Source organism: Pagrus major, chromosome 22, assembly GCF_040436345.1.
Source record: "Pagrus major chromosome 22, Pma_NU_1.0".
NCBI classification, from domain to species: domain Eukaryota; kingdom Metazoa; phylum Chordata; class Actinopteri; order Spariformes; family Sparidae; genus Pagrus; species Pagrus major.
Window position 1 is genome coordinate 8,222,355 of NC_133236.1, and position 14,185 is coordinate 8,236,539.

Below are 14,185 nucleotides of genomic sequence, written 5' to 3' on the forward strand. Positions count from 1 at the left end.
GTAAACTTGTGGATTTGTCTGATTGCAGCAGATTCTCTTTATACTGTTGAAGAACTGGGGACTCACTGATTATACGAAGTCTTCTTAAAGCACACAGAACTCAAGTTTCATCAAACCTGCTCTACAACTTTACACTTGGCTTGAAACTCCTTAACTTATTACATTACTTAATATTTACTCAATATTGAATGTACTTAATGTACTTTCTATTTCTTCTGCTAACAGCTCATTTCTGTCTGTTTGACTTGTAAGAGAGATCCCTCTCTGTTCATTTTCCTGAGGTTTCTTCCTTTTATGCGCATTATAATGTTTCATGTGTTTAAGGAAATTGGATGTCGGATCTCACTCGTTAATACACAAACTCTGTAACAACTTGGAACATTTCCACTCATCATTTTATGCATGAAGTGAAGCCTGAACTGCCCACATCAAGAGAGGAGAGGCCGATCAGAGAGACGGACGACCATCACAAGCACAGGGGACGTCAGATTTGTAAATAGACCTATTTTCCATCTAATGTGCCCCCGACACCAAGAGCTTTGCCCTGAGAGCTGTAAATTTTGACATGATAATGACTTATTTTTTTGTTTGTATCATGCAAGTAAAATCTATTTCCCTGCTGGTCTGTAGACAGCGCAGGTATCCCAACAGTTTGACAAAAATTTTGACTCAAAATTAACACTTCTTCTGAGAGTCACAACTCAGTCTATACTGCACACACAGACATGATACACATATTTTTAGATTCAGTGTGACCACAAATAAAGGTACATAATTCTGTTTAGAAATCAAAGAAAAAAATAGGCTAATTTAAAAAAAAAATGCAGAACTTGCTTTGGATTTGTTACATTTTAAGTATCAAAGTAATTCAGTAATAGCTGTCTTGACATTCATGTTTACGCTGCAAACAGGTGCTGCTGGTAACTTATTCTGCATATTTTTAATGAAGCCATTTTGCCAAAATGCAAACAAATATAGGCAAAAACCAGGGGTCAAGATGCAGCCACACAGCAAACTCACTGAACTCCATGGCAAATTACACTTCCTGTTTTTACCCTCCAAAGCTTTATGGGAACTTTAGTTTTAAGAATAATAACATTACTGACAAAATCCATTAATATTGCATTTGTTCATGTTGCTCTATAAACCAATATTTTTTGACTGTATTAAGGCAGGATGCAGGAATTTTGTCTGAGAAGTGGCCCATGGAGTCGGACTTTGAAAACCCCTGCTCTAGAGACTTTGACCTTTGACCTAAACATCCTCTTCCTTCACATTTTGTCACCTGTTTGATATAAAATACATTTATAATTTCATCTGTTTTTCTCCACATGATGGGACTGCTCACCTCAGCTACACATACCTGACACCACATCTAGGTCAGCACCAAGCAGTTCAGTTCTGTTCAGTTTGTTACACACATTTGGTTTGCTTGTCAAAAGTTGTGGATGGTACAGAAAAATGTTAATTAAAGAATCTAAATGTGTTTGTTTGTATTTTCCCAGCACTTTGAACACGTTGCAGTAAATGTAACTTAATACCAATCAAGCACCAGTGTTTTGAACTCTGACTTACTGTGATAACTTACACTAAACACAAAGAGAGAAGATCAAGAGTTAGTCTGCTTGTTATTTAACACCTTTGTACTAAGCCCAGTCTTGTAAATCCATCCGGTGAACCATCTACAAACAGCTGCTAGGTTAACAAAACAAAGGGCTGCTGTCTGCAGGACGCCTGCAGCGACAGACCCGACACCCACCTGAATCCTCCTCTCCTCCTCCTCCCTCCTCTTCCTCTCCTCCTCTTCCTGCCTCCTCTTCACCTCCATCTCTGCTTTCCTGATGGAGAAAAAAACAGATACAGAGGATGAGAAAAGAGCAAAGTTGGAAAGATAAAGAGACAAAGAAATAAAGTAAACATGATGAACGGGAAGGAAAGACAGAAAGAAAGAAAGATTGATTAAGAGGAAGAAAGGGGATAAAGGAAAAGAAATGCAGAAGTATGTTGGAGCAGTGAAGGAGAATACATTAAGAAAGCGAAGAGACAGAAACACAGAGATTTATATATAGAGAAAAGATAGAAAAGGAAAGAAAGATGGAGGTAGAGAACGGTAAGATTAATTTCCTCCTAATAGATCCCGACGTCAGGCCTCTTCTTCTTCTATGACTGGAAAAGTGTTTGACTCAGCGTTTCTCCGTTAGCAAAATTTATTTGAGCGTTTCACCCAAATAAATGTACATTTCATACAACAAGCAAGTTTAAACTATAGTTTTAGAACTTCCACATTCAGCAGACACAGAGCAGGATGACCATCCTATTGAAGTCATGTTTTGTGTCACCTGATGAATCTCAGTCCATTCTTCTCTCTCTTTTTGCTCTGTTTTTGGTCTCCACCACCTCCCGATGAAAATATCTGTCTCTTTAGCTGCTAAATCATCCTCTAAGTTCACCTGCTTGTCTCTAACTGTCTTGTCTGCTGTTTGCTGCTGAGCTGGTAGCGAACAGTGGATTTATCAGAGCTTGTCTGATGAAAGCAACAACAGTAAATGTGAGCTAAAACCAAAAATAAGAGTTCAAAGAAGCTAAAAGCCCCGCAGCAGTCACACCTTTCACATCGCACACAGTCAGTAGATCTTTTGCTGATTAGAGCAGCTTTAATACTAACTAATTACAGTGTTACCTTCATAGTACTTTGATAAGGGGCTGCTCCTAATGGCTATTTTCATTTCTGATAATTCAAGCAATTATTTTCCTGATTATTTGGCGAGTTGTCTGGTCGTTAATATGTCCAAAGATTGGGGAAAAAATGTCCATAACTACTCCCTTGAGTCTAAGGTGATGCCATTAAATAACTTTTTTTATTCACCAAATAATCCCAAACTAAAAGATTTTCATTTAACTGTCACATAAGGCAAATAAACAAAGGGAAAAAAATTAAATAATATTTGGCACAAACGATGGATCTCTTGCTAAATCACAAAAAGAAGAAATATTCTCCTGTGCCCTTCAGCTGCTCTTAAACTGTTTTCATCTTCTCACTCTTTGCCTTTTTATTTTTGTCGTGCGCCACAGAAGAGCTCTACAGCTCTGACACTTGCTCTTCTTACTACCGTCTGCCTGCACTCTCTGGTCATTGAGGAATTGGCGGTTATTCTGCTGCTTCACACTCTGCAAACTGCTCTGAATAGAAACCTCAGCCAAATGTCGAACAGAAACAATAACATCATGCTCTGTAGGCACAATGTTTGAAGCATTTCAAGCATCAGGAGAGGAGTCTGCTGGGAGAAATTTCCATCGATGGGCAGGCTTTAACAAGTCCTATTAAATAATGTTTGGATAAAACCTGCACTATATCCGAATATGTCCTATAAAACACGATCTTACAGGGTCAGTGACTTTATCAAGGTCTTCTAACATGGCTCAGAGTGCCAACACTCTCATGACCTTCAGTCTGTGACCTTCAGCTTCATCTTGGGACTTCATAACTTGCCTGTGGAGGAGACTAAAGGGAAGAGAAAGTGGGCCATAAAATTTGGGCTGTCGCCTCTAATGTCTTATATTAGCGGGTAGTGGTATGTGACGAACACAATGGCCCCCATCAGTCCTCCTAAAAGACTTTCCATATCATTGAAGGAAGGGAGAAGCGTGGGGGTCAAACATGAGTGAGGAATATGCCTGCCACAATCTGGGCAGGAAATGAAATCTTGAGTGTAACCGTGAGCAGAGCAGAGCTTCCTTACATGGTGTCATTTATGGAATAGAGAAAGGACATGTCAAGGAGAGCTGGAGAGGGCTTACTGACTAAACAAAGACAGAACGCAGATTTTCTTCACTCTTGCGTGGTTTGTGTTGCTGTTGAACTGTGTTGCATTTTTCAGAGAGGTGTTGCTGTTTTTAAGCGTACCCAAATTGTTTAAGCTAGGTGTATCTAATAAACTGGTCACTGAGTGTATGTCAGAGGGATCAAGTTTTAGTTTAAAAGATATTACGGTAAAAGAAAGCTACTTCTATTTAGGGGACCTTTGTTTGCTTTGTTTCTTACACGACAAGAGAGTATGAGACTATGGAAACACATTTCTGCCACAAAAAGAAAACAGATCCTGTAAGTCCTTATTTCCTCAAAATAGTACCTAAATATCCCAAAATACTGACTTACTATCTCAAAAAGGATGACTTAATATCCCAAATACGATTTGTTACCCCAAAATAATGACTCAGAATCTCAATCTAGTAATAATGACTTAGATAATAGAAACTATATTCAAAAAACGATTTAGATCCCCAAAATAATGTCTTTGTAACTGGATATAACTTAAAATAATAACTTATAATGACTTGATCTCAAAATAATTGGTGTTTTGGAATAATGACTTCCTATTTCTATCTCAAAATATTGACTCTGTGTCCCAAGATTATAACTTAGTAACTTTAGATGTTTTGGAGGAATCGCTTAATATCAAAATAAATGCCCTATGACGGTATCCATTTGTGTCACCCACTTACTTCTGTTGATTTAATGAATATGAAAATAAATAACACAAAAGGCCTACTACGCACATTTTTAAGACGCGTGTGTTATTTTGAGATACTGTGTCAGTATTTTAAGAAGGTTTCCCATCATAATGACCTAAAGGATCTTTTTTAATCACATGGTGGAAATGGGCTTCCATAAGCAACTGAGGACCTCTGCCTTCCTTGACAAAATAGTGAAGGACTGTAAACTGCTGAGACCTGAATTAATTCTGTGTGAAGATTTGGGCTGTGTGGTTCTCCATCAGACCATGAAACCGACTCCAGCTAATCCTGAATTAAATCAGTGAATAAAAGTCTTTCATACTGGCCATGCCAAAATTACATAATTTAAATGTGACCTCTTTAAATCAGAACATTTCATCCATCCTCTACGAAGTATTGTTTGTTGAAGTCTTTCTCATAACTCTGAGGCTTGTGACCCCTGACATCCTTGCGATTGTTCTGCTTTAATGATGGATACTGGGGAACTGAAGCTCATTCTACTGCTGTACTCATTGTAAATCACCCTAGACAAGAGTGTCAGCTAAATACAGAAAACGTCAAAGCAACAACCCAGTCTGATAACACTTTATCGCTTACATAAAAATAAATCCTTTGGAGCAGCGATCTCATTATGTAAATCCCTGCTTCCACCTTTAAAAATGAGTGGACAGTGAGTGTATTTGTCCACTGCGGCATTTATTTTACTGAAAAGTGGCTTTTTGCTGGGTCAAAACACGCCAACTTTGACGAGTGCCTCTTTATTTTTTGGATACAGCAAACAAAAATATTTCACCTGAGCGTTAGTTAAGAGGCCGGAACTGTAAAAGTACTCCAACATGAACCCCCTCCCACTTACAGCTTTCTGTCCTCCTCATCCTGTTTGCGGCGCTGCTCCTCCTCCTCCCTCCTCTTCCTCTCCCTCTCCATCTCCTCCTGGATGCGTCGCAGCCGCTCGCGCTCCTCCTCCTCCTTCTTCTTGTTCTGCATGGCGGTCAACAGCTGCTCCGACCGGGTCACCAGGGCCTTGTACTCGTGGTCGATGTCGAGGCGGGTCATGTTGGTGCTCTGACAGACACAAAATCAGAATGAAACTATGATGATGTTTCTGGACTGCAGCGGCTCATTTAAATGGTTAAAGATGTGTTAAATCAGGGGGGCCTTTATTTAGGGCAGACTTTGTCTCTAATTTTCTCAACTGTACCTGTTGTCTCAATAAATTCAGTATACAGTCTATTTCCATCAGTGAAGCAAGAGTCACATCAGGTGTTGAATTTTGTTCTAAATGATGTCAGGCTACTATACGTGAAACTCAACATGGTCTCAACAACTTCTACTTTAAAAGTCTTGCAGTTTTCCCTGAAGAGTTTTAGACATGTTCAGCTGTCACATACAGCTGCAATGTTCATGTGTTGGGCTCTTTATAGTGTCTATCATCATAATAAAAGCCACCACACAACAACCACCTAGAAACCATCCGGATTCAGCAGCACTCCGGTGTTTCTGGGGCAGTCCTCATAAATGTCTTTTTATTTCCTGCTTCAAAGTAAAGCTGTCAGCATCTATAGTCGCTGCCTAAAATACAAGCACCTCTGAGGATGTGCTTCACTGTGATTATGAGACGTCAGAGCTGCAGACGGATACTGAGGCATCAGACTAGAACATCTCAGTTGGTCTCCACCGGAGCTTAAAACAATTCTCACAGTTCAGTGTCACTATACGCTCAGGCGTTATGAGAGCGCGATGTGACGGCTAACAGGGCGGCAATATAAACCTGAGGAGGGGAGATGAATATTCATACTCATCTGCTGTCACTGCAACCTCTACTACAAAGCTGCAGGGTGAGATCTGATGTAGCAGCAGCGTCTCACCGCTGAGTTCCTCGACCAGCGTTTGTCCTTCTAATACCGACATTTACTGTGGCAAGCACCTGTCAGACTCACAGACTCCTCGACGGTAAAAAAGTTGGGGGCAGATAAAGAAGACACCAACGCTAAATTATGAAAATCAAAGGAAAGAGAATCTACTGAAGGATATTAAAGATTCATGACATTCATGGGCAAGATTATCTCAAAAGAAGGCAGAGAAAGCACACGATTTAATCCAGTTCAACAGCAAACACCATTATGATAATGAGAAGTCAAGAGTCTCAACTATCCATCAGTTTGGGTAAATATCTCTGAATCATACACACTCATAATGTCAAAAATCTTTTACTTAAATCTACCGTCGCTTTATCTGCCCACATGAGAAGATATAAATGCTGTGTTTAAAATAGAAAAAACATCAAACCTGGACCATATTTAAAAAATCCGATGGATCTGTTCTGTTCTCATTTCTAAAACAGGGACTTGAGGCAGCACCTGTCTGTCAAACTGCAGCAGAACGTGGTCTAATTTCATGCTGTCCATCATTTATTGAGAGTAGGTGGCACTTTTGTCAGAACGGTGGAAATCCTATTTTTCAAGCAACACTCTTCATATGTACGTGCCTGTCAGAGCAGACAACATAACAAAGAGCTTCCACCAAAGGACTAGGAGGAATTTAGACTTTTTATATAATTCATATTTGAATATAGCACATATGGAGCCAGATTAACGTAAATGTCAAACTTTCCATCTCACCCACCTTGATTTTAATCATCAGGGCATCGATAGCGCCCTCCAGACCCTGGATCTGCTTACTCATCTCCTGTTTGCCCTCCTTCAGCCCGGCCACCACCTCGTTGAAGCGGTCCATCCTTGTCTTCAGGCTACGCACCTTCACTAACCCGTCGATCCTAAAACACACACATGACTGTTAGTTAAAACAGCTTTGAGGTTTTACATTTAAAGGGTGATGTAAAAGTCTTTTGAGGAATAATGTTTTTTCCGTCTGTTTGGCATCTAAGGATGACAATACCCATGAACCTCGGCCAAGGCGTTTTTGAGATATCGTGTTCAAGAGAATTTTAAGTACATATGGACATATGGACAACAAGAAAACATAATGTGGAGGCACAAAAATGGTGGCATGCCCCTTAAATCTCAATCTAAAATGATGGTGAGGAGACAGGACATACAGGAGGGAACATTATTCTGAATTCTAGTCGTGATCTCAAAGTTTCCAAAGACATGAAGATGTCAGGCTGACTTTTGGGGGAAATGTGCATAAATGATGAGCCATCGAGATTTTTTTTACATGAATATAAAATAATCAGATAATGTCGAGTTGGATTTGAATGTCACTCAGAGAGGATACTTTGAATTCAGTAAAGGGTTTGAAACAAGTATATACGCAACATTCTGTAAATACTACTCTGTTTTGGAAAACAATCATTTTGTCTAACGTCTGTTTCTGTTTCTAAGTGCTGTATCGTAGGCAAAGCACCTCTCATCCAAGAGGCTTCTTCAGTCAAGCCTCTTGGATGAGAGGTGAAACGTCTTCATCAGCGTCTGGTTCTGTTGTTTGTCATTTTTCGTGTTTCTTTACTGAATCTCATCTATGATCAAACTCCGCCTCACTCATTAATACTCCAGCCCCCCCGTCTTCAGACACTCCACCTCATTAGCAGCACACTCAAACACAATCACACCGCCTGTTCGCACGGACCAGCAGGTTGCCAGATCAGACTAAAACCCCCTGCAGAGAAAAAAAACCCTTCTTCACCTGCATACTCCATCTTTCCTCCCACCTGCCTCCCCCCAGGGCTCTGTTAATTATTGCCGAATATCGGAGGTAATAAGCTGAGCTGTACGCGTCGCCAGGTGTGTGTGTGTGTGTTTGTGTGTCAGGCAGACTGACACTGCTGAGCTGTGAAAGTGGCAGATAATGAAGAAGGGGAGGAGAAAGATGAGGATGGGGGAGCGAGGGAGGAACTGGAGGAGGCTGGTGAGGGAGAGAGCAAGAAGAAGATGAATGTAATGAGGGGAAGGGAAGGAAGGATGAAAATAAGGAAGGCAGAGAGGGAGGTGAGGGGGACAGAAAATGAGCAATGGAGCTGAGGGAGGTGAGGTTGAAAATTTAATTTGAAGGGAGAGAGGATGATGGAGAAGAAGATGGAGGACAGGAGGAAGGAAGGGTGGAGGAGAAACAAGCAGAGAGGGAGGAAGAAAGAGAAAGAGAGGAAAGATGAAGGGAGAAGAAGAAGGAGAACGACAGGACACCCACCTCGGCTTGTGCTTCTTCCTGCAGAGCCACATCCGGACCGTCTTCTGCATCATGATGCAGGCGCTGGCCCGGTACAGAATCTTGTTCTTCACTGTGAGAGACAGAAAGAAAAGACTGTCAAGTTCCTGCAAACTTAACCTCTGAGGGTCGGGTCATGCTCGGAAGAATTTGTACAGCATGTTGTGCGACCATATCGGAAATCAAATGTGTTGAGAGCTGTTCTGCCACACTCAAGGGTCACAGAGTCATGGAGGCAGTTTGTTTAAATATGAGGATAACTGCAGTCTTTTCTGGAAGTCTTTCATACTGTTGCAAGTGACAGAAATAGCTGTGTAACAAATGACAAAAGAAGCTAAAGAGGGAAGTTTAAAACCTGCCTACAGCACTGTGACACCTCCTCACTGCCGGCTAATCACGGAAAGAAGTGGGTGTTAATGTTGGAGTGACAGTTTCAGAAAGTTACACAGACTGTCAAAAGCAGTCACCCTGAATTTAACATCAGACAGGTGAAGGGGGATCATCCACCATCCATTTTCTTTCACTTATCTCGATCGCGGTTACAGAAGATGTCCCTCTTTCCCACAGCCACATCCTCAAACTGCTTCTGAAGTGCTACTTGGGCCGATCAGAAAAATAATCCCTTTTCTTACAAGAGTAAAGAACTGAGCCACTGGTCCATGAGAGTCTGGGGTACGAAATCATCTAGATTCTGTTTTCATGGATGAATGAATAGAACATTTAGTCTAGCATAAGCAATGTGACACACTGACACCTGCACCCCTTTCATACTGGTCAGAACACCTGCCAACACCAACAAACACCTGGCTTTTGTCTTTAATGTGAACGTGAACAATCAGCATTCACTCCCGTGTCAAATGACCGGAGTAGTCACAATCGGCTGTGATGGAAACACGACACCCTCTCCAGTCATGATGTTGTGATGTGTGTTGAAGTAAAAGCCACTGGTTTGTTGAAATGCTCCATCCGACTCGTGAGTTGTATTGTTTGCATTGTATTTCTATAATATATAACCGGATCATAGGCTCTTTATTTTGAACGATTCATCTGAGTGCCGTAACTCCTACCCACTGATGGAGCTATAATTGTTCCCTTTTAAAATGCCCCTGCAGGAACACCAGTGGGTGTAGGAAACTCTCCTGTTATGATTCGTTGTCACCAGCTATTGATAGTTTTTTTTATAATTGCTGCTACAGACACAAATTGGTCTCTACCAAAAAAAGAACAGTTTAACACTCAGTCTCAGTCAGACTAAAGCAGACCAGAACCAGCAGGTTTAGGCCTGAGCTGCCCCTCCACTCCTGGCTTCAGTTTCTGCTTCTAAAAAAAAAGATAAGATCTCAGTTTAGTTTGCAAACTTTCTCCTTATAAAAAATGTCCTGTCAACCCTCTCAATGTTTTGTATTCTTGATTTAATTTGTGGTGAAATGCTTTCATATGCAAATATGGCTAATGTTGTTATGTTTGCAGAATTTCTTGATTTGTTTGTTGTTTGTGATTCAATTTAAGCCATTTCTTTCTGTCTTTGGCAACATAGATTTTTCTTTTTCTGCTGTGCCAGTGAAGCGATTCTGAATTGAGGTGAGAAAATTAAAGAGTAAGGGAAAAAGAGATGAGAGCTGCAAGATAAATAGAGACAGAGATCGATAACGTCTCTACTCGCTGCCAGATTCATTTCATCTTGTTGCAACTGCAGAATAACTTTACACAATAACAGAACTGATGAATAACTTTGCATCTACGGATCACAGACTGGTTACACTCAGTATAATTTAATTTATTTCCTGGCAGCTGCCTTTAAAACTGGTGTCACTGTGGCAAACGTATTAATCTTTTATGGGATAGGATGATGCTTCTGTTCAGTTCCTGCCAATAAAGCTCATTTTCTGTGTGATCAATAAAGAGAACAAAGAGTGGAGACAGAGATAAGGACTGATAAGAGAGATAGAATGACATGATGAGGAAGAGAAGAGGGAAACTAGCTGAGATGAAGACAGATGGAGCCAGACACAAACAGAGAGAAGTGTTATGATAGCAGCCTGCAGTGACTGACATGAACTCTCCTCAGACTGCAGTGATAAACACAAGAAAGCAGACAGATACGCCACTCCTCCAGGAGCTCAACCCCACATTATTAACAGCAGTCTGTCTCTGCTGCAGATACACTGCCGCCCATGGTTTGTTCTGCTGTGGTACTCCGCAGGGCCCTTGGGTATTTTTTACTAGCCGTCTGTGCATACTGATCCATCTCTTGTTTGCATGATCAGGTTTCCAACACAAAACTGAGAGCGGTAAGGAGTGAATGTACAGAAGGTGTGACGGGCAGAGAAACAAAAGTTAGTGTGCTGTTTGGCTGATACGAGCCATCAACAGCACTGAGTTTGTATCACTGGCAACACTTTATTTGAATGGCTGTTCGTAAGACTGACATGAGACCGTCTTCACCACTTGGTTTGTCAGCAGGATTACACTAAAACTACTGAACAGATATCCTCCGAACTTAGATCGAGGATGGATCTCAGCCTAGAGTAGAGCCCATTAACTTTTGGTGCATATCTGGATGAAGAAACGGATCCAGGGAATAATTCATGGATCTTGATGAAAATAATCATGTGTAATTCGGTGGCTGGAATCAATGAGTGAGTACAATTTAAAGTGGATCCAAATAGAAATCCAGATCCAAATATTTTATCGGATATTGGATGAGGTTTGATTGAAGGTCTCATTTTTCACATCCCATTACAATATGGTAAATAAAAAATTCACACATGTAAATTACTAAACTTTTTACAACGAGCCCCTTTAATGACACTAGTCGTATAAGACCCCCTTTATGTTCAGTGTCATGTTATGGTTATGATGGCATCATGTCAGTCTTATGAACAACCCTTCAAATAAAAAGTTTCCACTGAGATTTCTGGGAAACAGAAACTGATGCCTGCCTTACTCACATGTTAAAGTATCAACATCAATACTGTTTTTGGGGTTCTCTCCAGGAGACTGGTTAGAGGAAGTCTGATCCTGAGCTCTTCCTTAAAGTAACTCTGTATTGGATCATTGCTTCAAGCAACATAGAGCTTCTGATACAAGTCCTGCTGTTTAATATCTAATTTTAAACTAAATCTATGAAAGCTGTTGGGTAAAACGTGTTATGAACCTTACTGCAGTTTGCTGTCTCACCTTCAGTCACAGGATTGTGACTGACTGAAATGTCTGTCTCGCCTTGTAAAAACTCAACTTTTTTCTTTCTCCAAAAAAGCTCTAAAAATGACTCTTATGTGAACATATGATGGTCAATTAATCACACATCTCGATTCATTCATCACAAGATGATGGTTCAAACCGGACTGTCCAAAGTGGGGCCCAGGTTCAATTTGGTCAATGCTCTAAACATGTAGGATTCTTAATTATTAATTATATTTCATTAAAATTTGTGGCACTTCAAAAAGGAAGTCAGTCAAGTTAGGGAACACCAGGTCCACCGTTCGGTTTCAGATTTGGCCCTCCAAGGGCAATAGTTTGGACTCTCGTGGTCAAATAGCCAATCCACCCCTTTTCTTCTGCTGATCTGGGATCCAGTCGTGGTGGCAGCAGATTAAACAGGGTATTCCAGACGTCCTTCTCCCCAAGCAGCATCTTTTAGCTTCTCCTCAGGGATCCAGAGGCGTTCCCGGAGGAGATATATAAACCCTCCAGCAAGTTCTTCCTGTAGTCTGTCGCAGGTTCTCCTCTCATTTGGATGTGCCTGGAAAACCTCCAAAGGGGGGCCCCCAGGAGGATCCTGATCAGACGCCTCAGCCACCACAACTGGCTCCCTCAGATGTCTGAGCTCCTCAACCTCTAAAACTGAGCCAAGGCACCCTACATTGGAAAATCATTGGAGCTGCAACTATCAACAAATGAATTCTTTCAGTCACAACCCACAGCTCATGACCAAAGGTGAGGGAAAAACAGTAAATCGCAAGCTTTGCCATCAGGCTCAGGTCCCTCTTCATCACTGCTGTCCCAATCTGCCTGTTGATCTCACGCCCCATCTTACCTTGACTTGCAAACAAGACCCCAAGATACTTAAACTCCTTCACTTGGGGGAAACTCAACCCGAACTGAGGAGAGCAATCCATCATTTTCCAGCAGAGAACCACGACCTTGGACTCTAAAATACTTGGTCTTTGCTGTGGGAATTAGCATCTTTTCCTTGAAGCTTTATATATTTCATAAAAGTATGTTAATTTCTTCAGTCACACTTGAGGATAATTACTAAAATATTCATCTCTTTCCCTTAAAGCTTCCCCCTGTACCAGGAGCATGACTTTTCTGCATAACAGTTGTTGTTGGAAGTTTTACAGGGCAAAAAAAACAAAATCTTACCCAGTATATTTGTCTAATTCCAGTCAAAATAGCTCCTTACACTTAGTATAAGACACAATCACCTGCAAAGTTTTGTTTTTAGACAATTTTCACTTTTTCCATTGGCAGATTTTTGTTTTACTGTTTACAAGCAAGAAATGCCTAGTATTAATAGTTTTGGCAGTTTTTCCTGAGCATTATTTCTGATAGCAGATGGTGTTTTTGGTTACTCATGGATCCACACAGACTCTGAACACCAGTTATCCACATCCCATTCATTCAGTAAAATGTTCTGTTGGCTGGTTTATTTATGGGAACAAGGGCACTCAGTCTCAGCCGAACCAGACTGCATCTAAACAGCTTTAACTGAATAAAACCACAGCCAAAAGCTATAAAAAAAATTATATAAAAAAATATATAAACTAACATCTTTAATTAGAAAATCAGGCACACGTGACTAAATGGTGACTAAAATTAAACAAATATCAGGAGGTAAAACTATAATCTTTTCTCTGTCACAGTCTGGAGCTACAATACTTTTTTTATAAAAGTTTTTCAGCTTTTTTCAACTAAACTTTTCATTATCCGGCGATGTGAATGGACATATTTTGTTCCCATGATAACACTGTGGTAATGTGCAGACCAGAGCAGAAGCTGCTTACGTTTGATGACGGACAGAGCGCACCACTGGACCTTCTTCCAGCGGCTGTGGATGAGCCACTTGTTCACCTTCTTCACCAGTTCTGCCAGGTGGTCCGGATCCGACTTCATGATTTGGTCAAATTCTGCAAACTGAACACGATGAGAGGAACATGATCAGAGCTGAGATCAGCAGCAGAGTCAGCAGTAGAGGAACAAGATTTTAGGAACCTGTTTGTCTTCTACAACCTGAGAAACACTAAATGATTTGTCTTTACACATGTGTTTGTTAACAAAAGTACATTTAAGCCAACACAGAATAACTAGCACGGTTTCCCCAACCATTGTAAGACCAGTGTGTGGTTTTACTTTATTTATGTTTTATGTAATTAGGATATTCAAATATTTTTTTCACATTCCATTGCATTATTATGCTATTATATCTTAAAATGACATTATCGTTTATGGCAATTATTTCTCGAACAATATATTGTGCAACACAAAGTGGTTATCGTGAAAG

General features: G+C 40.6%; 1 protein-coding gene across 3 annotated transcripts in view; it reads right to left on the reverse strand.

Annotated features, from left to right (window-relative positions):
• myo6a (myosin VIa) overlaps positions 1-14,185 on the reverse strand; it is a 148,156-nt gene that overhangs the window by 28,294 nt on the left and 105,677 nt on the right. For all 3 annotated transcript variants that reach the window (XM_073493304.1, XM_073493303.1, XM_073493302.1), the window contains exons 23-27: positions 13,689-13,818; positions 8,662-8,752; positions 7,141-7,291; positions 5,372-5,580; positions 1,760-1,838 (exon numbers count right to left, since the gene is read on the reverse strand). In XM_073493304.1, the coding sequence (XP_073349405.1) occupies positions 1,760-1,838; positions 5,372-5,580; positions 7,141-7,291; positions 8,662-8,752; positions 13,689-13,818 (660 nt within the window). The remainder of the gene's footprint in view (positions 1-1,759; positions 1,839-5,371; positions 5,581-7,140; positions 7,292-8,661; positions 8,753-13,688; positions 13,819-14,185) is intronic.